Consider the following 27,017-nt stretch of genomic DNA (forward strand, 5'->3'; position numbering starts at 1 on the left):
CGGACTTATGTGCAAAAAAATATATTTATGAATAAGGAATCCAGATCTGCTAACAGGACAAGAGGCCACTGCGAGGTGGCAAACCCAGAATTCGATTAAAAGCTAAACCACAAGACTGGGCCACGTGGCATCTCCCATCACAAGCCACTGGCTAGGAGAGAGAACTAGATGGCCAGTTAATGAGACTGGATCTCATCTTGAGAGCAGGATAAGGCCTACAGATCCAGAGGCATGTGTACAAGAGAGCAAGTACAGTCTCTCTTCTCTGACACAAAGCGCTGAAGAAGCAGCATGCATGCGTTTGGATTCAGGCCTACGCAACATCAGATTTACTATAGATCCAGGATGCTGTGCAGATATCAGAGCCACACAGCCATAAAAAGCTCGCCTCCTGAAGCAGAATTTAAATTAAGAAGCCTCACCCCCCCTCCACATTTGCTCATGGCAGGAACCGGCAGCTAAGCAGCCCTTAAGTTTGTATCTTCAGCAAAACTCACTCAAGTGCACCGATTGAACTGATACCAAGATTACAATATTGTGACTGGGCGCCTCATTTTGAATAGGTTGACTATTTGCAGGAAACGATGTTGTTGGTGCCTGACAAGACCAACCACACACATCCATCAACCTTAAACATATATGAAACAGAAGCAAATGTGGGCCCTGAAAGGGAACGGCTTGCTTTTTGCCCATTCCATTGAACTGCTTTGCAAAAAAAATCAAAATCATTTTCCAAGCGCTGTTATGGGAACATATGGAATTCCCAGCCCATCGATCCTACAAGACCAAAAGCGTCTCCTCTGTCTTGCAGTGGATCTCTGGAATCTCAGGAGGGAAAGCTGGGCAAGTGAGATGCTTGAACTGAAGGGGCCTGGAATCAAAATGGCAGCCACCTGTACCCAAAGACCCATGGCTTCCCCTTCCAGGCAAGGGCTGCATTTGGTGGCTGGTGGGTCTCCCTTTTATATCCACAGACCTCCAAAATAGTCCCCACGCAAAAGACAAAGCTCTGACTTTCTGGGGCCTGCCGTATTTCATAGTTCCCTCCAACTCTGGGTCCTTACCTGCTTTCCTGACATTTTCTCAGGGGGTTCCGGGGACTGGATCTCACAAGAAGGACACGTCACTTGGTACCATGAGACCTAAGGCAAGAAGAGAGGCCATGAGATCAACATCCTGTTTCCTGCTGTGTTCAGGCAACCTTTCGCACAAGCAGGGGCATTCTCTCTTGAAAGGGCTTCACCCAGGAAGCAAAGCATATCATTCTTTTAAATTTTACTCCATTCACACCCCACATTTCTCCCCAATGGGGGTCCGAAGCAGCCTACACCATTCTCCTCTCCTCCATTTTCTCCTCACAACAACCCTGTGAGGTAGGTTCTGGACACACGACTGGCCCGAGGGCAAGCTTCCATGGCAAAGCGGAGAATCAAACCTGGCTTGCCCAGATCCCAGTCCATCACTCCAGCCACTACACCACACTGGCCCATTTCTCTTAGCCACATCCCAGTACTGTCCCAATTAAACAGGCTCAAAGGCCCATTTCTTTCCTTATCTGAACAAAAAACATCTGGCTTTTTTAAAAAAAAATCATGGATTGAGGAGGAGGAAAGAAGAAAGTCAGGTTACCGGGAGTTTTGCTTTTGAGCAGCGAAGGGGGCTGCCACGATTTAAATAAAGTTCCCAGCATGTTAAAAAAAGAATAACCATCACTTCAAATGCAATAGGAGGGTACGCTTGTTGGTACAACGCCCCATGCAAATAGCAAGTGCAACCAGCCAGCGCCATTCAGTAAGGGTCCCTCGTTACCTGCCTAGGTGAGACATAGAAATTTACTTTGCACTAAATCAGATTGCTGGAACATCTAGCCCAGAAATAAACAAACAACCCTCCCCCCTTTCCCGGTAATTCCTTACGTTGGAATGACCAAATCAGCACAAAATACTCTGCAAGTTTTTGAGCTCTCCAGGTCTCTTCATCAGGCTAGATGTTAAAAGATTTAACAAAAGACAAAAGGGTGGAAAGCAGATCCTTTTGGCTGTGGTGCAGAGCTCACATCGAGCCCAGGACTGCTTTCTTTTGACTGACAGCAGCTCTTAGGGATCTCAGGCAGATAAAAGCCTTTCTTTAGACCTTCTAATTGGAGATGGTGGAGATCGAACATGCGACCTTATGTACAGAGTTGCAGTCACTCCCACTGAACTGACAACCTTCCGCTGCATGGCACACAAGCACCCACCCGGTTTTGCTGTTCCTGAGTTTCTTTTCACCCAGCAAGCCAAGAGACCACCCTTATGGGGGTGGGCGCTCCCCTCCACAAAGTCCACCCTTCAGAAAAAACAAAACCCTTTCCAGCACTCCTGTGCAAAAACCCGGCGGCTTGCTTCTGAACATCCCCCGACATATGCTTAATTTTACAGCATCCGGAAAAAACTGATGGATGGCCGTCTTTGGGAAGCGCTGCGGCTCCATTAGAGCTTCATTGATCAGGAGGGAAAGCTTTCAAAGAATGATTGTTATCGAACAAGCAGTGAGGCCAGCAGCGCCGGACAGCTGCGTCTCGGAGGAGCAGACCCAGCCGTTTCTATCTGCGAAAAGATAATAATAAAAGGCTGCATAGAGACTGGTCGAATCGGACAACAGTCCGATGCAATGGGAAAATATCTTGCTATGAAGCGCCAAGCTGCATTTAAGGGAATGGAGCAAGAAGCATTAGAGACCCATTGCTCATAGAACATCCGTAACCCCTCTTTTTACTATCAAAGGAGGTTCAGCCAAAGTTGTTCAGACATATGACGGGTCCTCCAACCAGAGGGCTGGATCCAGCAGAACTTCTGCTGAAGACCTTCCAGGGGGTGTTTGATGCTGCAGAAGGAAAAGGGAATAACTTCCATATTGCAGATGGAAATCCCCTCTGACAGCAGAGATTCTCCAAGGGATACACCGGGTTGTGGGTGGACGGTAGATGAACCACGTAGCTTACTGAAGGTAAGCAGGGATTTCCTACCTGGTCAGAAAATCACCTGGGAACCATATAGAGAAAAGCCACTGCAGTGTCACAATCTTTGAGCCAAGCTACAAGTGACGCCTGACACAGGTTGGACACTTGTCAGCGTCCCTCAAGTTTTGATGGGAAATGTAGGCATCCTGGCCTTGCAGCTGTAATGGAGAGCCAAGCTGTAAAACCAGGACGCCTACATTTCCCATCAAAACTTGAGGGAAGCTGACAAGTGTCCAACCTGTGTCAGGCGTCACTTGTAGCTTGGCTCTGAGTGTCAGAATAGGATCGGTAAGACCCAGGTTCAAATCCCAACTCAAATACGGGCATCACTAGGTGATTTTAGGTAAGTCAAGGGGTTGGATCCCACAAAGGACTTCTACAGATCAGGGAAACAGTTTCCACCCATTTCCCCTCTCCGAGTTCCTCTTTATGCAGGTCCTGGAGGGGAGGGGGTGTCCCCTACTCCTCAAGAGTAGTATTTTGAAGGGTATTTGGGGGCTGCAGTGACAAGAGGGAAGGAAGCAACTGACACTCTGTGGACAGAAACCTCTTCCATCCATGGAAGTTATCGCTGATCCAAACCTCGCAGGGTTCGTTGTGAAAATAGAGGAGGAAGAACCTCACACCACATTCTGAGACATTCTAGAGGATGGGAGAGATTAAAACGTGGAGAGAAGAATAGCTCGCGAGGATCTGTTTATCTTCCTACTGGCCGCATTACAGGAGGACACGTGCCACTTTGAATTCGCTAGGAGAAAGATGGATTATGGGTGGACCCAGGGTGTAGTCTGAAAGCTCAAATTTAAAAAGGTCTGAGCTAGTCACTGCCTGGATGAGAGACCTCTAGGGAACTCACGGTTGGTTCCATGATGGAAGAAAGGGAATAAATGAATAAATCATGAGAATTTAATAGTCCTTTTCTCCATGGCTAATGCAGATACCCAGAGAAAGGTTTATGTCTGGTGACAGTAATGTGAACAAACAAGTCCAGAGGAAGAGTGATACATGCTTCTCTGGGAGTGCACCACTGTTTATTGGTTAAACCAGAATTTCTCCCGTTTTTTGAAGTGGCATCTCCTTCCAAACTGAGAGCGCTTTCCTGGACCCCCCCTGTTCAAAATCACTTTGTTTTGCTATCCTCCTCCCCAGCATATAACGCAAAAATCACAACTCAGTTCACACATTTCTATTTTACCTTTGCCTTGTTTTGAAATGTATAAATCTTGAATGCTGCACAGCCACGGGCTGTACTTTGCAGCCATTCTGCACGTTAGGCAGATGCCGAACCTAATCTGCCATCAAGACCCCCAAAGCCTTCCTGTCCTATAATGCACCAATGAGAGAAAGGTGACCCACTTTGGGGTCCCGACCCACAGTTTTGCAAGCAACTGGGTTAATTTTTTTTTAAAATTCAATCTATGGCCAAAATACTTCCAGTTAACTGGGTACGCAGACTTTATTTTTCACCCCTAAGAAACTGCTGATGTCAACCAACACCTGCCAGGGCTGCTCTAATTTTGGATTTCCTGCCTTGGACAGATGACCTAAGGCCCTTATACTACTAGCGCTCTAAAATCCAAGAGGCACGATCCAGTCACATCACAGGTGCACTACAAAGGAGCCGGCAGCAGGGCTTCCCTCTGCCGTGCAAGCCACAAAAAAGGAGGGAGCCATGGACACATGGGAAATGCCTGCGGTTGCAAGCAGGGGAAAGGGGAAAACAAACATCAAGCGAGCCCTCCAGGGACCCTGTGCCAACTGGAGCTGGGGCACAGTACAAATGGGTCATTCCCCAGATACATTCCAAGCCAACCACTCCCCAGCGTTTGGAGGGAGGGTAGGGGAAAGAGGAGAAGTAATTAAAATAAGCCACGCAGGGACCTGTCCAACCTAAAACAGGCATGGGACAGAGAGGAATTCTGCAAGTTGTGGCAGCCCGGCACAGAGTAATCGTTCTGTTGGGTCTCTCTCCCTCTGTCCCCATCTCTCTCCACACCTGAACTAATTCAAACTGAAGGGCTTTTTAAAAATGAATGAGTCGCTCCATCATTTTCGCCGGCTGAGCATTTGGCGAGCCATCATCTAACGCAGAGAAAATCAAAGCTGGGTCCTTCCACCCTGTTCTATTTTTACTTAACTTCTCCTGCTGTGACACTAAACCTTTCTCTCAGCATCCTACCTGCTTGCTGCCTCCAAGCTTTGGTACTTAAAGCAACGAGAGCCCTGGCTCACAAAACCTTATGCCCTGATACATTTCAAGGTGCCACAAGGTTATTTTGTTCTCACTTAATGGCTGTGCCCTGCAGAGGAGATTGCCCAGCATAATATTTGTATTACAAAGTCCACCCTGTCCCTCATATTCTTTGCAGTGTTTTGGGTCTTTCATTGCCCAGGAAGAGGGGACATGAAGCCAGCCTTCCCAGAAACCACAGTGGGCCAGCAGCTCTACCAGAAGGCTATGGGTGTGTCCAGGACTTTTTTTCAGGGAAAAGAGGTGGTGGAACTCAGTGGGTTGCCTGCACAGGGGGAAACTCTTGGTGGGAGGTGGTGCCCCTGGTACCACATGTGCGCGTGCAATGTGCACGCACATTCCCAGGACCAATGACGTCACTTTGGGTCAGATGGAACAAGGGGGGAGTTTTTAAAAGTTTAAATCACCCTTGGCAAAAATGATCACATGGCTGGTGGCGCTGCCCCCTTAATCTCCAGACAGAGGGGAGTTTAGAGGGCAATCTAAACTCCCCTCTGTCTGGAGATCAGGGGGCAGGGCCACCAGCCATGTGACCATTTTCAAGAGGTTCCGGAACTCTGTTCCACCGCGTTCCAGATGACAAAAAGCCCTGGGTGTGTCTGCGTTGAAAGCCCATGTTCCTTCCATTACCATTGCAAATGCAGAAGCACTTGCAGCAGCGACGGAGAATCCACACAGTGGTTCTCCCCACAGTTTTCTTGCTCTATGCTCACTATTCCCGCCGCCCCCCATGCCACTGGAGGGTTATTTTTTAGGCTTTAAGAGCCAGTTTGGTGTAGTGTTTAAGAACGTGGGACTCTAATCTGGAGAGCCGGGTTTGATTCCCCAGTCCTCTGCTTGAAGCCAGCTGGGTGACCTTGGGTCAGTCGCAGCTCTCTCGGAGCTCTCTCAGCCCCACCCACCTCACAGGGTGTTTGTTGTGGAGATAATAACAACATACTTTGTAAACCGCTCTAAGTGGACATGAAGTTGTCCCGAATTGCGGTATATAAATCGAATGTTGTTGTTGTTATCATTATTATAAGAAGAAAATGGTAATAGATATCATTGCTACAGCTGTATCCGCAATCCAGAAAACTAGTTCTTCAGGGAGAAGAACTAGGCTGGAACTTTCCTTCCCAACATCTCATTTCTGAAGAGCAGAGAATTGGAGGGGGGCGGTTTCGATGTGAAACAGCATCCTATTGGGAACCTTCTCACCTGCATCCACCTCAATGAAAACAAGGTCTCAAACATTGCTCGACTACAGAGAGAGGCTGAGGAATTGACAGAGAACCCTCTTATCTGGTCCAATCCTGCCTGCCAAAGAGTTCCGTGCCCCTCTAAAGCTTGCACGTATTTATTTCAAAAGACGACGATAAAAGCATCCGGCAGAGAACAAACGGTTTATATTCTTGCATGAACAGGTGGAGAAATAATGGCCACACCAGTAGGCAGAAAAGAAGAAAAACTAGGTGCAAGGTGGAAGAATGTATTGGGGTTTTTAAGATCCCTACTCATTTTGCTTTAAGTTTCATCAGGGGATACTTGAAACACTGTATAGAAGATCCCCTGATGAAGCTTAAAGCAAAATGTGTAGGGGATCTTTAAAACTTCCTTGTTTTGTATCCTTTTCCATTCCTAAACCGCAATTGAGGACATCTCTCCTCTCCCAATGAAATCACATTGCAGTCTGCAATTCTGCGCATGCTCTTTCCCCGGGAGTAAGACCCGTGGAATACTGCAGAACCGGCTTGAAAGCTCGGTATGTTCGCCAGAGTCTGAACCGAATTAAAAGACTCTGTCAGCCAAGGGTCCTTTCTGAAGCCCTTCCCTCACCACCTGCCCGTTTCTCCCCTCTCTGCCACCACTCCTGAAGATCTTCACCTTGGCTAGCCTACGTTTCTCTCAATGAACCCCGAAGCCTGCCTGCTCTCCCGCTGGATTGACCTCTCAGAGAATCACGCCTGCTTTACAAGCTTTCCGTCGCACACATCCTCCCACCTGTCTGCCCACCCCTTGCCAGACTATATTTAGCATCCCCAGCTTTCAGTTCTCTGAGGGAAGCCTCCCAAAGATCAGCATCTGCTATTAATGGAGCTGGCGCTCAAACAGCATCTGCTTTGACAGGTGGATGGCACCATTCGCCGACAGGGCCACAGGCAGAATTTGCCCGGGAGAGGCAGCCCTTCTTGCACAGCCTGCGGGACTAGAAAAATATTGAGAAGCCTCTCCCATAGCCTGGAACCCCATTGGCAGATGGGGCGGAGATGTTACCCATCTGTTCAACCAGAATTCCCTTCCAGTGACCAGTCCGTGCCAGGCGGAACCTTGGCAGTATCTCCCAGTACAGTCTTTAGCTTGCAGGGATAGCAAAGGATCTTATAGGCCACTGGTGGTCACGGGAGGAAAGAATGAACACACAGAAAGTTGAAAGAGTCGAGTTCAAATCCTCACTCTGCCAGGAAACTAACTAGGTGACCTTGGGCAGGTCTTTCCCTCTCAACCCAACCGCTCTCACAGAGTCTTTTGCAAGGATAACATGAAGGAAAACCATGCTCTGCGATCGTACTCATACTTATGCAAATTCAATGGAACACTTAGAATTCACACAATTTACTAAGATTTCTTTCATGGGGGAGGGAGATTGCATGCTTCTTGGATAATCCATTAAATGAGCTTCTCACCTGAGTTTTCTGACCAAATCTCACAATTCTGTGGCTTAACTCCAACCCAGCATCAAACCGCAGTTCAAGAACAGCATCAAACTGCAGTTCAAGAACAGCATCAAACCGCAGTTCAAGAACAATCTAGGAGGGTGCTTCAAGGCTCACTTCCATGACCTTTCTTCACACCTTTAGCCAATTAAATAATTAATTCCTGATTTGTGATCAAACACACATCTTGCATTAAATCTGAACCCATAAACTGTCTGAAGAAGGAAGCTCTGACTCTTGAAAGCTTACACTCTGAAAATCTTGTTGGTCTCTAAGGTGCCGCCGGACTTACATCCTGCTGTAAACTGCAGTTTTCGCTTGCCATGCAATCCACGATCACAAAGTGGAAACAAAGCCACTGTTTAAAATCAGGCTTGCTGGTTCCGAAGTAACAGCAAATTATGGTTTGTCTCAAACCAGGAAATAACTAATTAGAATGCAGCATATTAGGGAAATGGGTGTGTGTGAGAGAGTCAGGTCTTATGTTTTGAAGCAAGCCCATATCCAGCAAAATAATCCAGATGGGACACACCGCCACGAATCTGGATAATTCACCAGCTGATTGAAGATCCAGAGAAGCGCATCTGATGAAGAGAGCCGTGGTTCTCGAAAGCTTATGCTACAATAAAGCTGGTTAGTCTTAAAGGTGCTACTGCACTCTTTACTATTTTGCAGCTGATTGAAGGATTACAATCACAAGTTCTTTTTGCCTGCATAGCACAGTAGAGCGCAAAACCAACGTCAATGGATCATGTTCTCCAAAATGCAAAAGAGTTGGAATTTTCCTATAGCTACAAACTGTTGGGGCTGCACATGCAAAGCACACAGAGACCGATGAAGAAGGCAGTTCTCAAAGGGCGATCCCCTGGCCTCCCCTGGAAAGCACAATAGCCCCCTTCCTGTGGCGGGGAGCAAACCAGGGAGTGCAGAACAGCAGAGAAAGAGATATTACATTTTGGCAAGCTTGCAAGGGGTTTTGACAAGCCCACAGCCGAGATACAGGCTCTACTGCGTGGGTCTCGAAACAATGAGGGCTTTGTTCATGTTGACTTGACCCTTCCGGATGTATGAGATCATTGGCAAAGGGCATCAAACGAGGGCTTTCTTGTTCATCTTGATCCCCTTTTGAGGGGTTGTGCTGGGGGGAGGGCGGGGAAATGTAGGTGGCTTGGGCAGATTAGCGACGGCTAACAAATGGCCGGAGTTTGGGAGGTGGTAGAGAATGCTGTTGGATCTCTTCCAACACCAGTTTTTAACTCAGCCTCGATCCAATGCTCTAAGTCAGAATTATGTGGGGATTGGGGTGGGTAGTCAGACTGCAAAAGCAACAGAGAATCTACCCATCTGTCTAGTGCATTTCTTATCCCACCCCTCCTCAGGCAACGTGCATGGCTCCGCCTTCCCCATTTTACCTCCACAACCACCCTGTGAGGTAGGCGAGGAAAGAGACAGATTGGTCCAGGTCACCCAGAACAGCAATGCAGGTGGATTTCAGATCTCCCAGATCTGAGTCTGACACTCTACCCACAACACGGCGCAGTGGGTAGAGTGTTGGACTAGGATCTATGAGACCCTGGGTTCGAATCCCCATTCGGTCGTGCAAGCTTGCTGGGTGACCTTCTGCCATGTACTGCCCTGAGATGTTCTTAATGGTAGACACCAGAGGATTGAAACTGGGACCATCTGAAAGAGAAATATGTGCTCTCCCACTGAGCCAGACCACAGTTCGGCAGCAGAACACATGTACGTGCAAGGACCCTGGGGGAGGAAGTTGTCAAAAAAAAATGTTCAGCTGATGAAACTGGTACCACATGAAAACTAGCCTTCCTCATGGCCTGGGGGCTTTCACTGTGCAAACGCAACCATAAAATACACAAGCATCCATACAGAGATCACCAGCAGGCAGGAGGCGGAGGCAGAGCTATCGTCACTCCAAAAACAAGCTCTCGTCTCAGCCAAAGAGTGCACAGCAGAAAGCTACGACCATCCTAGTAGCAAGAGACCGGAAGGAAGGGACAAACAGCTGAGAGAGAAAGCGTGTGCTAGCAGAGAGGAAGCAGAACCACAGCGAGCAGAAAGCCGACAGAGGGAACAAAGAGACGCTAGGATCAGCTTCTGGCACGACTGTATGCACAAAATGCAGCGTCAAAACGAAACCATAGCTCTGAATGCAAAATTCACCGGACACCTCGGAACCTGACATTTCTTTTTTAAAAAAATATATATTCAAGTTTCTAGTTCTCAAGAGGCTAGAAGATTCAGAGGTCAATTTTGCATAACTACATCCCATTCCCCCCCCCCGCCTCCGCAGGCCCTTTTGCAGTTTATTCTTATTTTCTCCCTGCTGTAACAATCTGGGCTGAAGATGATCAAGGCTGACAATACACCCAGCTTTGTGTGTTTATGAGACCTGGGTTCGAATCCCCGCACTGCCATGGAAGCTTGCTTAGTGACCTTGGGCCAGCCCAACCTAACTCCCAAGATTGTTGAGAGGATTGAATGGGGGAAAGGAGAACCATATACATTGCCCTAAGAAAGGGTAAGACAGAAATGTACTAGCGAAAAGGGAACTCTAGACTCACTGGGAAGTAGGAAGTAAAGCCAGTCTGTTCACAACACCCACATTCTTCATGACTCTCTGACCACTGCCTTCATTACATCACCACATGTATTATTCCTTCCCTAAAAGAGCACCCATTGAGGGGGAGATTCTCTAATGCCATTGAGGGGGAGATTCTCTCATGCCAGTACATCACCATTGACGGTTTGTTGACATCTTAAGGCAAGACTGAATATCCTACCCCACCCCACCAGCTTAAGTGCTTCCATCATGACTGCAGAAACATGTATGGAGGGGATAGTGGAGGGACTTGGAACCTCAGCGTTCTTTGGACCCAAGAACCCCCAAACAGCGTAACTTGGGGACTTCTTCCAGTCTTATCCAATGCCATTGTCTGCACTGAGATGCTTAAGTGTGCAGGTAGCAGCACTGATCCAAAGCAAGACCCCAACCAGCCGAACAAATTTAATTTAATTTTAATTCAATTTATTAAAATTCTAACCTGCCCTCCCCGTGAATGGGCTCAGGGTGGGTAGCAATATTGTTAGACTATGATAACAATAAATACAGTATAAAATGAATAATACAATATAAAGTAGAAAATACAATTTAAAACCATAAAACAAAAAACAACAAAGCCCCTTTTTTATTCAGTCCAACCAAAGAATCCTAAACCAGTGTGCAAGCTTTCAAGCTCTCCAGAATTCTTCAGCAAGACTGGGTGTTTTAAAAGGGGAACAGAGGAGAGGAAAAGAGATGATGTTTCAAGCCCTGATCTAATCTGCATCCTGTGAAGAACGTCAGATCTGAATCATTAAAGCAGTACTGGATAGAAACGCTATCGAGCTGCACTTGCGGTCTTCTAGAACGAAGGAGGCAGACTCCAATATGAAATATAAAATCGGTTAGTGGGTCTCCAGTACAAAGATTCCTCCAAAGGCTGAGATCAGAAGGGAAACATCATTGTCCTATTAATAATGCTGGAGATTAATTTTAGGTGATACGTTAAGGAAAGGGGTCAATGGAAACCAACCTAGATGATATTATCCAGTGGGAGGGCCAGAAATCCCCCCCCCACGCGCACACACAGCCTTTCGTCTCAAGCCATTTCCCTCCATCTCAGAATCCCTCTCTCTGTCAGCGACATTCAAGCAAACGAAAGGTTGCAGGCCGCCACATTCACCCACAGCAAAATCCAAGCCCAAAAGTTGTTGAACAAATAAAGCAAAGGATCACACAGCCTTCCAAGTTCTCCTGAGCTTTTTAAAAAACTAGGTTTAAAAAAAAAACAGTTTGTAGGAAACAGTAGATTTCCTTATCTTGTCTCCTTGCTGATGTTCCATCTTGCCATTATGTGTGTGTGTTATGTGCCATCAAGTCGCCTCCGACCTATGACGACCCTATGAATGGAAGACCTCTAGAACGTCTTATCATTAGCAGACTTGCTCAGATCTTGCAAACTGGAAGACAGTCGCTTCTTTTATTGAGTCAAGCCATCTCGTTTTAGGTCTTCCTGCCATTATAGCCGTAGAGAAATACTTAACAAGGAGTTGAGTTTATTTTTTTGGCAAGCTGGTGGAATTCTCTATACGACCTCCAGAGATTTTTATTACTATGATTTACTTTGGAGTCTATTTTACCCCCCACACTCACTCACTCACTCACTCACTCACTCACTCACTCACTCACTCACTCACTCACTCACTCACTCACTCTCACACACACACACACACACACGTATTTGTTGCTGTTCAAGCAACGGACTGCATTTTAAGGCAGAAATCAACAGGCAAAGCTGTTTCGAACACTAAATCTCTACGCTGGACAGCGCTACAAATTTTACCTGCCACATAGAGGCAGAAGAGTCTCACAACAAAAGAAAACAATCTCAGCAGCCCAGATGAGATTTTTTTGAAAAGTGATCGATTGCTAGCTCAACCCTGATTAACGTCATCTACGATCGGGCAACACCCCGCCAAAAGGTCACGCATCGTTGCTAGTGCCTGTTCCCAAGCCAAAGACCTTCCATTACCCTACCGTAGATCCAACCTGACCACTTCCCAGAAAACATCCAAAGCCTTTTTATAATTTTTATAATTATATAATCTGCTGCTTGGTAAGCGAGAGGGGTAAACTAATGGATCAGTGGGATTTTAAAGGTCAGTATTATGCGTGGCTTCGTTTGGGATTACCCCCTACTTCACACTAAAGGTCTTAAAAAATAAAAGAGGTGGACTGGGGGGCAGAACCACCCCCCCTCTGGCCTGTTCACACTCCACCTGCCATTTCAACCTGTCTCCCAGCAAGCAGACAAAGACAGAAACCAGGAGGCTGAGAAAAGAAAAAAAATATGTATTCCTTTAGAGCCGAAGTTCTCTGCAGCCGACAGCAAATAGCTCAACCTGGCCCCTATGGCTTTGGGGGCTAAAAATACCAGGGAAAGAGGAACAGAGATAAGGTGGTGTCACGGGGTATAGGAGGTAGTGGAACCAAAGACAGGGGGAGGAGACAGAAAGAGATGTTTGCTTTGGGCAGAGACACAGCTGTGCATTGTGCCTGCTTTAAAAAACAAACTGCCTGCCCTTGTTTGCAACTTAACTCTGCAACAGAAGTCTGTCTGCCCACTTATCTATTTTCCACCATTCATTCTGCCCCTGGGAGAGGTTACAGAAGCCAGAATCAGCTCCGGCTCTGGTTCCAGCAAACCCATTCCCTTCCAGGAATCCCCTTCCAAACCGCTTGCCACAACCAACCTGCAAGAAAGAAAAATGGTTCGAAGGCTTCTGGGAGTCCAAAGATGGCTCTGAAGATAAGCGCTCTTGTCCCCCCCACACAAAAAGCAGATGCTAGAATAAAACCTGGGCAGTGTTTAAGGTGCCACAGGTCTCCTGTGCATCTGTGCAGGGTTAGCCTTAAGCAACCAATGGCTTCCTGGTTCACTTCTGGCCACGCAACAGCCTGCCCAAAAACACCCCTGGAAATAGCATTTGCATCTCACTGTATGCAAGTGGAGGACAGCGAACAGGAACTCGGGCAAGCAAGCCCCAGGCATTTTCCAGACCGATTCTCATAGCGTCAAAACATGGATCAGCATTCTATCGCAGCCACACCATTCAAGCGTGGGCACACTATGCCTACGTCAAGGGTCAAAGTCCCACCCTCCTCTCAGCGGAGAGATTGCTGGGAGTGGCAGACTTCAAGCAAACTTTTCCTGCCCTTTCATTACAGGGCCCCTGCGAAAGGTTCCCCTATTTGAATTTGCATGTGAAGACCAGCCACTGAAAAAACTGTCGATTCGGCAAAGGAGGGTTTTTTTGCCCAGGGTCTAGCAAGCAGGAGTAACTGGCACGTGCCAAGATAACAGCAGCGACAAAGCCTGCCGGCTGCAGAGTGACTTTCCGCAACACCCGTTTTGAATGTGGCTAACAAGCCTGAACAAAAGAATCCAGGAAATGCAAAATGCAAAAAAAAAAAAAAACTCCGGCGCTATGGAAGCCGCACCAGAAGTAATACTTGTTCCAAACAGAGAACTCTCCTCTCGTTTCAGAATTAAGGCCTTGTTTCTGTTTTCATTGGTGGAGTAATGCTCTGTTTTAAGGATTACAGTTCAGGTTTTTCAAACTGAATGCAATCTTTTTATTAACAAAATGTGGAGAGGGGGGGTTCCCCCTTAAAAAGAATTTTTAAAAAGCTGCTCAAAAATCTTTCACCAATGGTGATGTGGGACGCCCCGAAGCTAACCATTGGGAGCCGGGTTCAGGGTTTGAACCGGGTTTCCAAATGAAGATTTAAAGACCCACAGGACGTAAAGACCCACATGGAACAATGGTTAAGGGAGTTACAGAGGGGATTTGGGAGCAGAGGGAATGACTCATGGCCACCAAACAGGAAGTATCTTCTCGATATGGGCCCACGGAGGAGGCACCCCTTCCCAATTTTGCAGATCAAAAAGGCTTCCCGGCTCCCAGATGTACCTGCTCAATATTTGAGCTCCGGGGCCTTGATCCGTAGAACCCTCCTTCAGAAGCAAGAAGATCAACCATGACAGGGCATTTTCTGTTGTGGCATTTTGTTTGTTGACACCTCCCCACCCCCGCCGCCAATCCAATACCAGCACCAAATCTAGATTATCTGCTGCCATTTTGACAGATTTTAATGCAGCTTTTATTTTGTGCTCTTGCCATTTCTAATTCTTTTTTCTGCTCTTTATTGTATTACATGAAATTGTGTTGAACACACATAGAAATGTGGCATACTGCTCGTTTTGTCAAGCGCAGAAGTGAAAATGCTATTCTTAGCAAACTTTGCAGGTTCTGACCTTTGACTCTTCCTCTTTCTTGCTTGCAAGCAGCTCGAAGCCAGATTGCTGCCCCATCTGAGGATCACTCCATTGCGAAACTGACACAAGAAAGTAGTTCGTCACACAATGCACAGTTAACCTACGGAATTCACTGCCGCAGGATATGCTGATAGCTGCTTCAAACGATGTTAGACAAATTCATGGAGAACAGGTCTATTACTAGCTATTGAAAAACTAAATGGAACTTGCAAGCTTAGAGGCAGTTTATCTGAATGGCAGTTGCAAGAGTGAGGAGAGGCAATTGTGCCTTCACACCCTGTTTGTTGGCTTCCCAAAAGTAACTAGCTGACCACAGAAACAAGATGCTAGACTGGATGGACGTTTGGTGAAATCCAGCAGAACTCTTCTTATATGATGAATTTAACTGGCCCTGAACCTGAAGGCTTCATGTAATGTTCACAACTAATTTTTCAAAGCTGATTAGCTGCTGAAGTTTAAAAAACAAACAAACCAAAAATAGAAAAAAAGCCTTCTGGGGATCTCAGCAGATCATTTTACTTCCCGGAAAGCCTAGGTACTCTCAGGGGAATTACGCTTCTGCTAGAAAGGCACAGTGCTCACTGGAGACAAACAAGAAAACTAGTATGGCTGGTACAAAGGAAATACTCCTTCACATAATGCGCCATTAACTTATGGAACTTACTGCCACAAGGTGCAGTGCCACTAGAGATGGGCATGAACCGAAATACGAACCAAAGTTCGTGAGGAGCTGGGCCAGTTTGTGGTTCGCGAACCAGCGGTCCATCAGAGCCCATTTCTGACAAACCGCCACAAACTTTAGGCTGGTTTGTTTGGTTCGGTTTTTTGGTTCGTCACTGCAGACAGCCTGGCCCCGATCAATCAGTTTCCTAGGCAACAGGGTATGGACTTCCTGCAGACCTTCTGCTGACCCGGAAGTGGCTGTCTGCTGACCCGGAAGTGATGATTTGCTGACCTGGATGTGCCATATTCGCAAACAGTTCGTGAACCGGGGCAAGTTCGTGAAAGTTCGTGGTTCGTGAAATGCAACGAACCATGAACTGTACGGTTCGGTTTTTTCCGGTTCATGCCCATCTCTAATAGCCACCGGATTAGACAGCTTTCAAAGAAGGCTAGATGCGTGCATGGCCTAACAAATGCAGCTAGACACGAATGCTGAACAAAGCCTTCATGTTCAATGGTGGCATACCTGTGAATGCCAGTTTTGCAGGGGCAACAGGCCCGTAAGTTTTCTGGTGGCATCCGGCTGGCTGCTGTGGGAAAAGGAACACTAGACTAGGTGGACATTTGGTCTGATACAACAGCCATTCTTGCACCACCCACGGCTTCCCTAACATAAGAAGTTTTGCGATCAAATGCTCACTCTTCCCTCCTTCAATGTTCTGCCATGTTCCAGCATGCTGTGCATCATGTTCTCAGCCAGGGTGCATGGACACTGAACCACATCTCCACCGCTACTCTCAACCACTCTTTTACTACAAGTTGCACAATGTTCCCCCGAAAGCAGCCAGGAAAGAGGGTGATCAGCCGAGATCCCCAGAGATTCTTCCTCTATGGCAGGATCTAGGGCCAAGCTACACATGATGAATGACACTTGAACGGCAAGTGGATTGAGTGGAGGGCAAGTGAACAGGGAGAAATACACTTGCTGTTCAAGTGTCATTCGTCATGTGTAGCTTGGCCCCTAATCTTGTCTCCTCTGCCTCGTCTCCAGCCTCCACTGCAGCACCTTCTCTCTCCTCCTTCTTGCCCATCGTCCACATCTGGCTTTGGGGGCCAAGTCTGGGCAAAGGGCAAACTGTACAGAGCATGGGCGAAAGGGACAAGGCTCCTTTTAAAAGGTGCTGCGCTCTCCCACACAACCATGGGGCATGTTTCAAAGCCACACAGCACGCAGGCAGCCCTGCGCCCGCTAGGTTTTGTTCTGTTTCATAATTTGCAAAAACAGCCCAGAGATACTATCAGCAGCTTTTCAAGCCTCCTTCTGCATTTTGGTTTGCAGATCTGGCCTATTAGCGAGGCAGCCTGGGGAAGGAACCGATTATATAGGGCATAAGCAACGAGAGCCCCACAGCTTCTCTCCTGCCAGCCCCACCCTTGACAGCTGAGGAAAGCAAAGCCTTTGGGATTTTGGCTCCCTGGACTTGCAGGGGGAGGTAGTTATTAATCTCTCTGCTTTAACAGCTTAAGATACTCGCAGCCTGTCCGGGATTAGGATTCAAACTCTTCGAGGGAACAGATTATTCCACATCTGGCTCTGCTGGAAGCCTTCGGTTTGCTGGCCAGGCGTCCGGAAGGGACCTGGGATGGAGGAGACAGGAGCCAACCGAGGGGACCACCCGGCTGGAGAAGCAGCCAAAACGGTTGATCTAACTTCTGAAGCACAAGTTGCTTTCCATTTGGGAGGGGGGAGCACCATATCAGCCATTTCAAATTAAGGTTCAGAGGACCCCAGTGTGACACAGACGAGGAAACATAGCTCCAAAGGTCTCGGGTTTTTGACAACCACAGAGCAGGACGTCTTATGGCCAACGCTCTTTATCCGTTGCTTAAAAAACGATTCAATGTGCCTGAGTTATAAACCAAACTTTCATTTTAAAGAAACCCTATATAGAATGTGCCCATTGCATGTTGGCAAGTATTTGCAATGTTGAGGATGGTTCTGCTAACAAGGACACAAAAGTAATTGCATTTAGAGCAATTTCCTTTCCATTGCGGTACCCAAGGCGGTGTTTAGAGCTTCGCGTGAAGTTGCTTTATATTGAATCAGACCCTTGGTACATCAAGGTCAGTATTGCCTGCTCAGACTGGCAGCTGCTCTCCAGGGTCAGATGTATCTGATGAAGAGAGCTGTGGTTCTCAAAAGCTTATGCTACAATAAAGTTGGTTAGTCTTAAAGGTGCTACTGGACTTTTTACTATTTTGCAACTACAGACTAACACAGCTAACTCCTCTGGATCCATCCTATCATTGTAACACTAAGGGACAGAAACTTGACTCTCTTTCTAAAGAGATTGTCAGGACGCTGGATTCTACACTAAATACCATAACCCTGAGAGGCAAACCTTTTTTTTTTAGGAAAGAGATTGTCAAGATCCTGGATTTCATACCAGTTTCAGTCCTCAAATAATGGCCTGGGACAGAGGTCTCCAGAGCATGACCTTTTACCTTGACCAAGACAGTAAACAAAGAATCCTGGTGTGAATGCTTTGGAAGACTAGTTGCAGAAGGGATGATCTCGCACCACATTAGCTCCAGCCACTGAGGCACATGTGGAGCAATTTGAGTCTGATCGTCAAAGGAGGCCAGACTAAAGCCTTTTCCAGCATCCCAAGGGGAGAGAAGAGACACAGGGACCGTGGCAGCAAGCAGGTCCTGCCGCAGCCTACACAGGCTCATTTGAATAAATGTTTTGAATGTGCATGTGCAACTGCGACCACGTAATCTCCTCTCTCCATGCAACTAGGAACCCCAAAGAAGCAGAGGTCCAAACACACTTACATGCATTCACACTCCAAAAATGTGTATCCCCGCATACTGAGCAGAGCTTAAACAACACAGGGCTCAAACAAGTGGTACAACCTTTGGAGTCTTGGGATAGGACTGGAAGGGGCCGAGGTTCAAATCCCACTTCAGCCACGAAGCTCATTGGCTGGCTCGGGGCTAGTCACCCTCTCTCCGCCTAGCCTATCTCACAGGGTTATTGGAAGAGTGAGGGCCAAGCTACAAGTGATGAATGACACTTGAACGGCAAGTGGATTGAGTAGAGCACAAGTGGAGGGCAAGTGAACAGGGAGGAATACACTTGCCGTTCAAGTGTCATTTGTCACTTGTAGCTTGGCCCTAAGTTGGCAGTAAAGAGACCCGTGAATGCTGCACTGAGTTCCTGTGAGGAAGGACAAGATAAAATATGTGAAAACAAGCTGCCCTGAGAAAGGCTTCCTGGAGCTGCTCTGAGTACAGTACCACCCTTCTAAACCCACAGAATGGGGCAGGACTTAGAAAGGTATCACTTTGTTTAGAACGGCACTGTCAATCTGCCAGGGCAGCAGGGCTTTTTTTCAGCAGGAACACAGTGGAATGGAGTTCCGGGACCTCTTGAAAATGGTCACATGGCCGGTGGCCCTGCCCCCTGATCTCCAGACAGTTTAGATTGCCCTCCACGCAGTGAAGGGGAGGGCAATCTAAACTGCCCTCTGTCTGGAGATCAGGGGGCGGGGCCACCGGCCATGTGACCATTTTCGCCGAGGGCGATTTAAACTTTAAAAAACTCCCCCCTTGTTCCAGCTGACCCAAAGTGACGTCATTGTGCGGTCCCGAGTTCCATCACTGAGTTCCACTACCTCTTTTCCCAGAAAAAAAAGCCCTGCAGGGCAGGATATGTTGGGCATTTCCCAGGGGTGCAGGAGCAGGTGTGGTAGATGGGATGGCTTCTCACGCAATATGCTCACTGGAGCAAGAGTCAGGAAACAGCTCCTGTCCTTCCCCTCCCAGGAGAATCTTGTATGCTTTCAGGAGCAAGAAGAATGATGTGCAAAGGGGAACGAAATTCTGAAGGGGTTAAAAAGGAATCCAAAACGTTCTTCCGAGGACAGCGTAACTGGTGGGGTTATCATGGGAAACAATCTCAGCGCAAGAGAGAAAAAGCAACATTTATTGAGTAGTTTCTCCATTACAGATTATTTAATCAATTGAGATGCTAATCCTTCTCTCAAGTAATCAGGGAGGCCAGCTTTCTAGACAGCCACAATCGTGATGGAAATTGTCAAGTCTTTGTCCACCAAACTACATTTAGGGCTGCCCAATTAGGACTGCAGAGAATTCTTGGGGCATTAAAGGGAATAAACCTGGACCGGAGCATATTCTATATGCCTGCTGAAATCAACATAGACAACCTTTATGACAACCACAAGCAAACAAAAACTTGGTGGGACACTTTTACCACTAGAAACAAGGGTAATTTGTTTTGAGCTGGAAACATACCCCAAATGCAACATGTGTAACTTTTTTCAGAGGATGTTTTGAAGGTTAAACAATTCTCCAATCAGAATCTAAGCTCAAGCAGTATTGCTTTTATCTCAAAGTCTTGATTGAAATATTGATTAAAAATGACATTTGAGAGTGGCTTTGATTTAATATTGGAACCTAACTCTCAGGCGTACAGGGTAAGAAGACATCAGTTTTTAATACCTTTGCCATATCACTTTTCCCCACCTCTGCAATTCCAAGTATTTCCTGTTTGGCTGAGATAGCGGATATCCAAAGCACAGAATAAGTTTCTCTAGAGCACATAGATACATATACTGCTTTGGAGACAAGCCAAAGTCAATTCTTGTAGGAGTCAAATGATGGCTGGAAATATGTGAAATATGTGAAATCAGCACAGAGATCAGTAAATTGAGAATCTCTTCATTAAAAAAAATAAATCAAAATTTCGGTTTCTAGTCCTCAGGACTGCAGAAAGCATCTTAAAAGCATGTGGACATCATCTGGTAAAATGCAAGGAGCCAACGAGAAATGCAATAGGATACTTGAGACTGGATTGATGAGGTTGTATTAGACAACACATTTTTGCATGTGCACAGTTGAGGTGGAAATGTGTTTTCAAAAAACATGCAACATACAAATGGAATGCCCTCTCCCATCATTCGCCTGGCACATTTTCAGCACCAAGGATATTTACCTTGTCGTTTTCCCTGAGCTGTTTTCCTTAAATGTACTTGGTTGCAACGGGAGTAATATTTATTTTATTTAGAAAATGTCTGTTGCCTCTCCAGACTGGCATAGGCCAGATAAAACAATAAAACAATAAAACAAAACTAAACTAAAACCAGTGTAGTGTAGTGATCAGAGTATCGGAGTAGGATCTGGGCGACCCATGTTCGAATCTACCATGGAAGCTTGCTGGGTGACCTTGCGCCAGTCACACACTCATAACCTAAGCTACCTCACTGAGTTGTTGTGAGGATAAAATAGAGGGAGCGAGAAAGATATTTTTGCATTCTGGAGAAAGACGCAGCATACACGAAGCAAATAAAAACAACAAATATTAAACTAATTTTAGGTTACCCTTGTGCACACACACTCTCAGCCTAACTCACTTCACAGATAAAAAGGTGGGCAAGAAAAACTGTGAATATTATACTGAGCTCCTTGGAGGAAGACGGGATGAAACTGGCATAGGCAGAAATGAAAAACGGCCCACCGAATGAAGCTGCCGAGGCCGTACCAGAATAAGGGGCTACGGAAGTCACCAAACATCCCACACAACATGCTGCTCCGTCTCTCCTGCCTTCGGTTAACAGGTCTCCAAACAGAGGCTAGCAAGCGGATCCTTCACAATTCTTGCACCCGACTGGTTGCTTGCGTTGAACTTTGCAAACTTAAATCTCGAACCCGATCAGCTGAGTCAGCCAGCACACCACACCTTTTCTCACAACTTGGCTTGGTTTGGAAACTAGTTTAAGCAAAGAATGGGCCTCTGAAGGATCTGCCCCAGCTTCCTTGCACTCGTCGTCTTTGCCAACCACCCGGGATCAGCCGTTTCAATCCACTTAGTGGAAGGGGAAGCCTGCAGTGGGCCTTTCATACACACTAGCAAGCCCGCTACTGCCGAACAGCTGCCATTGGCTCAGACGCTCTGATGTCAGCGTGGTGTAGTGGTTAGAGCATCAGATTAGGATTTGGGCAACCCAGGTTGAAATTCTCCAGTCTGATATGGGTGAGCTTGGGCCGGTCGCACACTTTCAACCTAGCCTACCTCACAGGGTTGTTGTGAGGACAAAATGGAAGCAAGGAGGACAATGTAGGCTGCTTCGTGTCCCCATTGGAGAGACAGATGGGGCACAAATGAAATCAATCAATGTCACACTTGCAGTGTCGTAAAGAATCTTTCAAGCCATGGGTCGCATCATTGCTTCCAATCAAGGGAGAAATCCTTGCTAAGCGGATCGGCTGGTGGATTCACGGATGTGAATTTTACTTGCAAAAGGTTGTGGGGAGGAGTGGTATTAAGTCAGGGCTACGGGTCCCTCTGGAGAAGGGAAGGGTTCTCTCTTCTCCTCCTCGTAGGCAAAATGGGTGGCAAACGGACCACAGGAACTGGATATTCGGTGGGAGAGAACTCGCAATCCAAATTTGGTTCGGCTTAGCCGAGCAAGACAGGTTTAGTCAGCAATACGTCCTCAGGAAGACAGCTGCGGGAGGAACACATTTGGCCTCTGGAAGTTCATTTTTAAATTCTACTTTTTATAATCGCTCTTCCTTCCTTCCCCAGGTCTATTTTTAAGCCAGGAGGCGCTCCACAATATGGGGAGAAAAAGAACAGCAGATGGAGACAAAAAGCCGAGGATAACCTGCATTTTTAGTGCCTTAATTAAAGAAAAAAACCCGGCATGCACACACACGTACAAACAAGCAACGTCTTTGCACAGCAGTGTCCTGGACAAGGGATATTCCATGGCAGTGGCTCACAAGTTTTTTTGAGGAGGGTGCCACTTCTAAACTTATTCTGCTTTTCGGGACTCGTCTTACAACATCATTTCATACTTCTTTTCCCCTCCTCTACATAAAATGCATGAATCTCACATCCGTCATGACCAAGTTTGGATTTTATTTTTTTATGGGTAGGATTTATAAATATATAGCATGACACAGCAGCAGGCTGTTTCAGGACTGTTGTATTTCAGAACTGTTGTGCCAGTGTTGTGTAGTGGTTAGACTAGGATCTGGGAGGCCCAGGTTCGAATCACCAACCTGCCATGAAAAGTCACTGGGTGACTTTGGGGCAATCGCACCCCACCAGCCCAATCCACCCCAAAGGGCTATTGTGAGGATAAAATGGAGGCCAAGGAGAATGATGTAAGTGGCCCTGGGTCTCCAACAGGGAGAAGTAAAAAGGTAAAAGTAGTCCCCTGTGCAAGCACCGAGTCATTACTGACCCATGGGGGGGACGTCACATCACGACGTTTTCTTGGCAGACATTTTACGGGGTGGTTTGCCATTGCCTTCCCCAGACATCTACACTTTACCCCCAGGAAACTGGATACTCATTTTACCAACCTCAGAAGGATGGAGGGCTGAGTTAACCTTGAGCTGGCCACTTGAACCCAGCTTCCGCCAGGATCGAACTCAGGTCGTGCACAGAGCTTGGGCTGCAGCACGGCAGCTTACCACTCTGTGCCACGGGGCTCACACCAACAGGGAGAAAGGTGGGGCCTAAAGGAAGGAAATCAATAATAATGCTGAGGCAAACCCCCAATTTGCTGTCAAGCTTCCCAGAGCCATCAGTCCCAGTTCAGCCCATTTCTCCTCCTCCCCCTTGGTCCACAACCTGCAGTCGAGAGAGTCACAACCCGCTTTTGGGTTCCAATTCACAGTCTGAGAACCACCGTCCTACGGTTCCACAACAGCCACAGCATTGTGAAGGACAAACTATTCATTTTTATCCCACCCTTCCTCCAAGGAACACAAATGGGCATTTATGGTTCTTTTAACCCCATTTTATTTATTTTATTTATATCATTTATACTCTGCCTTTCTCACGGAGACTCAAGGCGGATTACACAGTGTAAGATTAGTACAGTCAATATCAAGGACATTTCCATAAGCGATGCCATAGGGTAAATAAACACAGTTTACAAAGACATGGCATTAGCAAGAATCCCATTCAGAGTTGAAGGAAAGCTGAAATAGAACATAAGCAGTTCTAGGGCTGACATTAGACCTCATGAAGCACAAGTCGCTCATAGGAGCACATACTTAAAAACAACAGAGAGTATGTAAGGCATCATAGGGGTGAGGTCTACGGTCCGTAGCTCATTAGCAAAGCATCTGAAAGCCCCTCCCTACAATACAAAGTCCTTTTTGAATAATTTGGTTTTGCATCATTTGTGGAAAGCCAGGAGAGTGGGGGTGCTCCTGACCTCCTCAGGCAGACCGTTCCACAGGGCAGGGGCCACCACAGAGAAAGCCGGGGTACGGGTTGCAGTTGATTTCTTCCATGTGCACGGTGGCACCTGCAGGAGACCCTGTTCAGATGAGCAAAGCTGCTATGGAGCTTTTTCCTCACAACAACCCTGTGAGGTAGGTGAGGTTGAGAGACAGTCTCCAAGTCCCCCGGCGAGCTTTGTGGCAGTGGGAACTGGACTGCAGGTTTCTCAGTTCCTAGTCCAACACACTAATCATTACACCATGCTGGCGGCTGGAAAGTAAACGGAAGAACCCCGTAGCAAGAACCGTCACAGCAGGAAGAACCATGCAGGTTAGGCCAAGATTCCCCATGTCCATTTTTAGTGCTCACTGATGTAGAGCTTATAAATGAAAAAAAGGAAGCCGAATATGAGCAAGAAAGGGCGGCGTCCTTAGGCCTTGAATGCCTCCCCCCTCCAACCATTTCCCCCCAACTGTATAAAACTTGTTTTCACCTCTCTGTCCAATTTGCATGTGGGTAACAACCCCTCCCTTGTAACCCATGATAGACTCAAGCCACAGGCCAGCAAGAGATGAATCTATGTCGAACGAGACCCCTTGCCATCTTTTGAAGCCGCGCAAGGCTTTTTGAAAACTATTTTCTCCTACAGAGGCCAATGTACCACTCTGTCAAATACATAAACACAGATTTCCCCCACAATTTTTAAAAAAAACCTGAATTCTGAGTTCAAAACTGAGGATGACAATTAGGGCCATGCAGACATCGATTTGCATGCTGACGGGTGAAAATTCAGAATTTCTTTCACTTGGAATCTCATCAACATCCGTTAAAAAAAATTTTAAGCGCGTACACTTCTTTATTTAGATGTACACGTGTTGTTTGCTAGTGGAGGTCTCAATACAGTTTGCAGTGATGTTTAAGCAATAAAACAAGAACGAGAAAAATAAATGGGACAGTGATACAGGCGGCAGCTATGCAATCGGCAAGCAAGGGCAGAATTTCTCCAGCAAACCATTTTGCCAAACAGAAACACAGAAGGCAGAGAAAATGAAAGTGTCAGGTGAGTCACCTTGAGGAGGGAGCTCCACGGTCTACTTATTTGCAATATTCTTATGCTGTCTACTCAAGCAGAGACTCTGCCCTCATGTAGGGCACTGACAGTGCAATCCTAAAAAGAGTTACTCCAGCCTAAGCCCATTGATTGACTGAAGAAACTCTTTTTAGGATTGCACTGTGTCAAAATCTACAAATTAACGATGACAGTGGTTATATATTCTGATCGCTACGCTCTGGGCCATCTGCAGCTTCCAAACAACCTTCAAGGGCAGCCCCCTCCCAAGAATGTGTTGCAGTAGTCAAACCAATAGGCATGAAGAAAGAGCTTTGGTTGGAGCTCTAAGCAAGGTGGTTCCAGGAGGATCCCAAAGCTGCGGACCTATCAGGGGAGTGTTTTCTCCCATGCAAAGAAAACCATTTTTCTTCTCCCTTGTCCGGGGATCCTGCCAGAGACCATCCCAAAGATTCTTGACCCTCAATTAGCCTATAACTGAATCCATGCATTTGGCTCTGGTACGTCATTGGAATTAAAAGAAAAGGAGAGCTAGCATACCCGAGAATCATCATGCTGACTTGGAGCCAGAAAACTCAGTGGCTTCATGAAAACATTAAGAGCACAGGAGACAGGACTGAACCTGGAAGTGACCCACAGGATAACTCCCATGGGGCGGAGTAGATGTTGCCCGGGGCAATTTTCTGGAACCTGTCCGACAAGGAGCATCAGGAATGAAACAATGCAGAGTGCCACACACTTAATCCCACACTGCTCGCTGTATGACGTTGTACCTGCAGTCTCTTATTCTCAAACACATAGTTTAACCTACCTCAAAGAGTTGTTGTGAGGATAAAACAGAAGAGGAGGAAAATTATATAGTACACCACTTTGGGTCCCAATTGGGGAGAAAAGCAGGGTATAAATATCTCCAATAAGTATTCCACAATCAAGAAGGGTGCCTTTGATAGTCCCAATCAAAATCTCTCCGAGGGCATTCTGGCACTAAATTCCTCCATGACCAACTACCCTTATACCAATCCAAACTGGAAGAATCCAACGGTGCATGACTCAAACTAAGTACTGAATCCAAGAAAATACACAGCCACACGTTCGTCACAGCGGCAGAACATGGCTCTCTGGGGTGGGGTCACACATACAGAAAAATGAGACCACAAAAGCCTGAGGGGGTAGAGTGGATCACACCAGTTCAGCGTGGCAGGGGTAGAGGAGCATGTTCCGAAATGCTTCCCTATGTTTAAAAAAAACCTTCCTTGCATGTAAGAATCCAGCACAGCAGGCACAGAGGTGGTAGAAATAGTCTCCCTGAAGAGCTAACTTTCTACATGCATGGAATCTATGCAAAGAAACATTCAAAGGTAGAATCCCCTACCTGCAGTACGAAGTGGCACAACTGGATCTACCCTCCCTAGCATTTGACCACCTTGTTTCTAGAAGAGCTTCCACAGGCTCTGTAATACTGCGCTACAGAGACTGCAATTGCGGATGTACTCCTGGCACGCATCCTGGGACAAATAGCATTCAGAGCTCCCTGAAAAGGGTAACTGACAGCAACAACTTGGGGCTGGAGAGAAAAAGTTTTGCGCCATCCAAATCCAACCCAAGACACTTGTACAAAAGACATTCTCCTCCCTCCACAAAGGCTTACAAATTTTAGTCACACACACCTGCCCCAGTGAACACCACTGTGTTTTTCATAGGACCCCCATCCTGGATCTAATGCTGTTCTCAGGAACACATCTTATTCCACCTGGGCAAAGCGTTTCCAAAAAGCCGAACCAAAAAAGCTCCATGTCAGAAAAAGCAGTCAACTGCAACCATCTCGGGGTGGAGGCCATCGGCCAGGCGAGCCAAAGCAAGGCTACATAAGGTAAAAACAAGCAAGCCACAGAAAGTGGCTAATAAAAAGAATTTTAAAAACAGGGAAACTTTAGCAGCAGGCTTGGTTCTTGGAAAGGTCTATGGTTTTTAAAGATGTAGGATTTTTTTTAAAAAATCTTAAATGAACGAAGTTCTGTTAATTCCAAACACTTAAAGAAAGAATCCATGAATGAGTGAATGAATCACGGCCTACCACCAAACCCTGAAAGAGAGAATGAATGAATGAATCACGGTCTATGAATGGAGATGAAAACAGGCTACAATCCCAAAATAACCTGAGCAGACTGA

The 27,017-nt window shown here is 46.7% G+C and overlaps 1 protein-coding gene across 4 annotated transcripts in view; it reads right to left on the minus strand.

Annotated features, from left to right (window-relative positions):
* CSK (C-terminal Src kinase) overlaps window positions 1-27,017 on the minus strand; it is a 69,330-nt gene that overhangs the window by 21,343 nt on the left and 20,970 nt on the right. For 2 of the 4 annotated variants that reach the window (XM_055002906.1, XM_055002908.1), the window contains exon 2: window positions 1,065-1,142. In XM_055002906.1, the coding sequence (XP_054858881.1) occupies window positions 1,065-1,079 (15 nt within the window). In that variant the 5' untranslated portion in view covers window positions 1,080-1,142. Of the gene's footprint in view, window positions 1-1,064; window positions 1,143-13,261; window positions 13,471-13,506; window positions 13,621-27,017 lie in introns of those variants that run through there. The other 2 variants (XM_055002905.1, XM_055002907.1) reach the window with 2 other exon arrangements.

The sequence above is a fragment of the Eublepharis macularius genome, chromosome 18 (assembly GCF_028583425.1).
Source record: "Eublepharis macularius isolate TG4126 chromosome 18, MPM_Emac_v1.0, whole genome shotgun sequence".
NCBI lineage: Eukaryota > Metazoa > Chordata > Lepidosauria > Squamata > Eublepharidae > Eublepharis > Eublepharis macularius.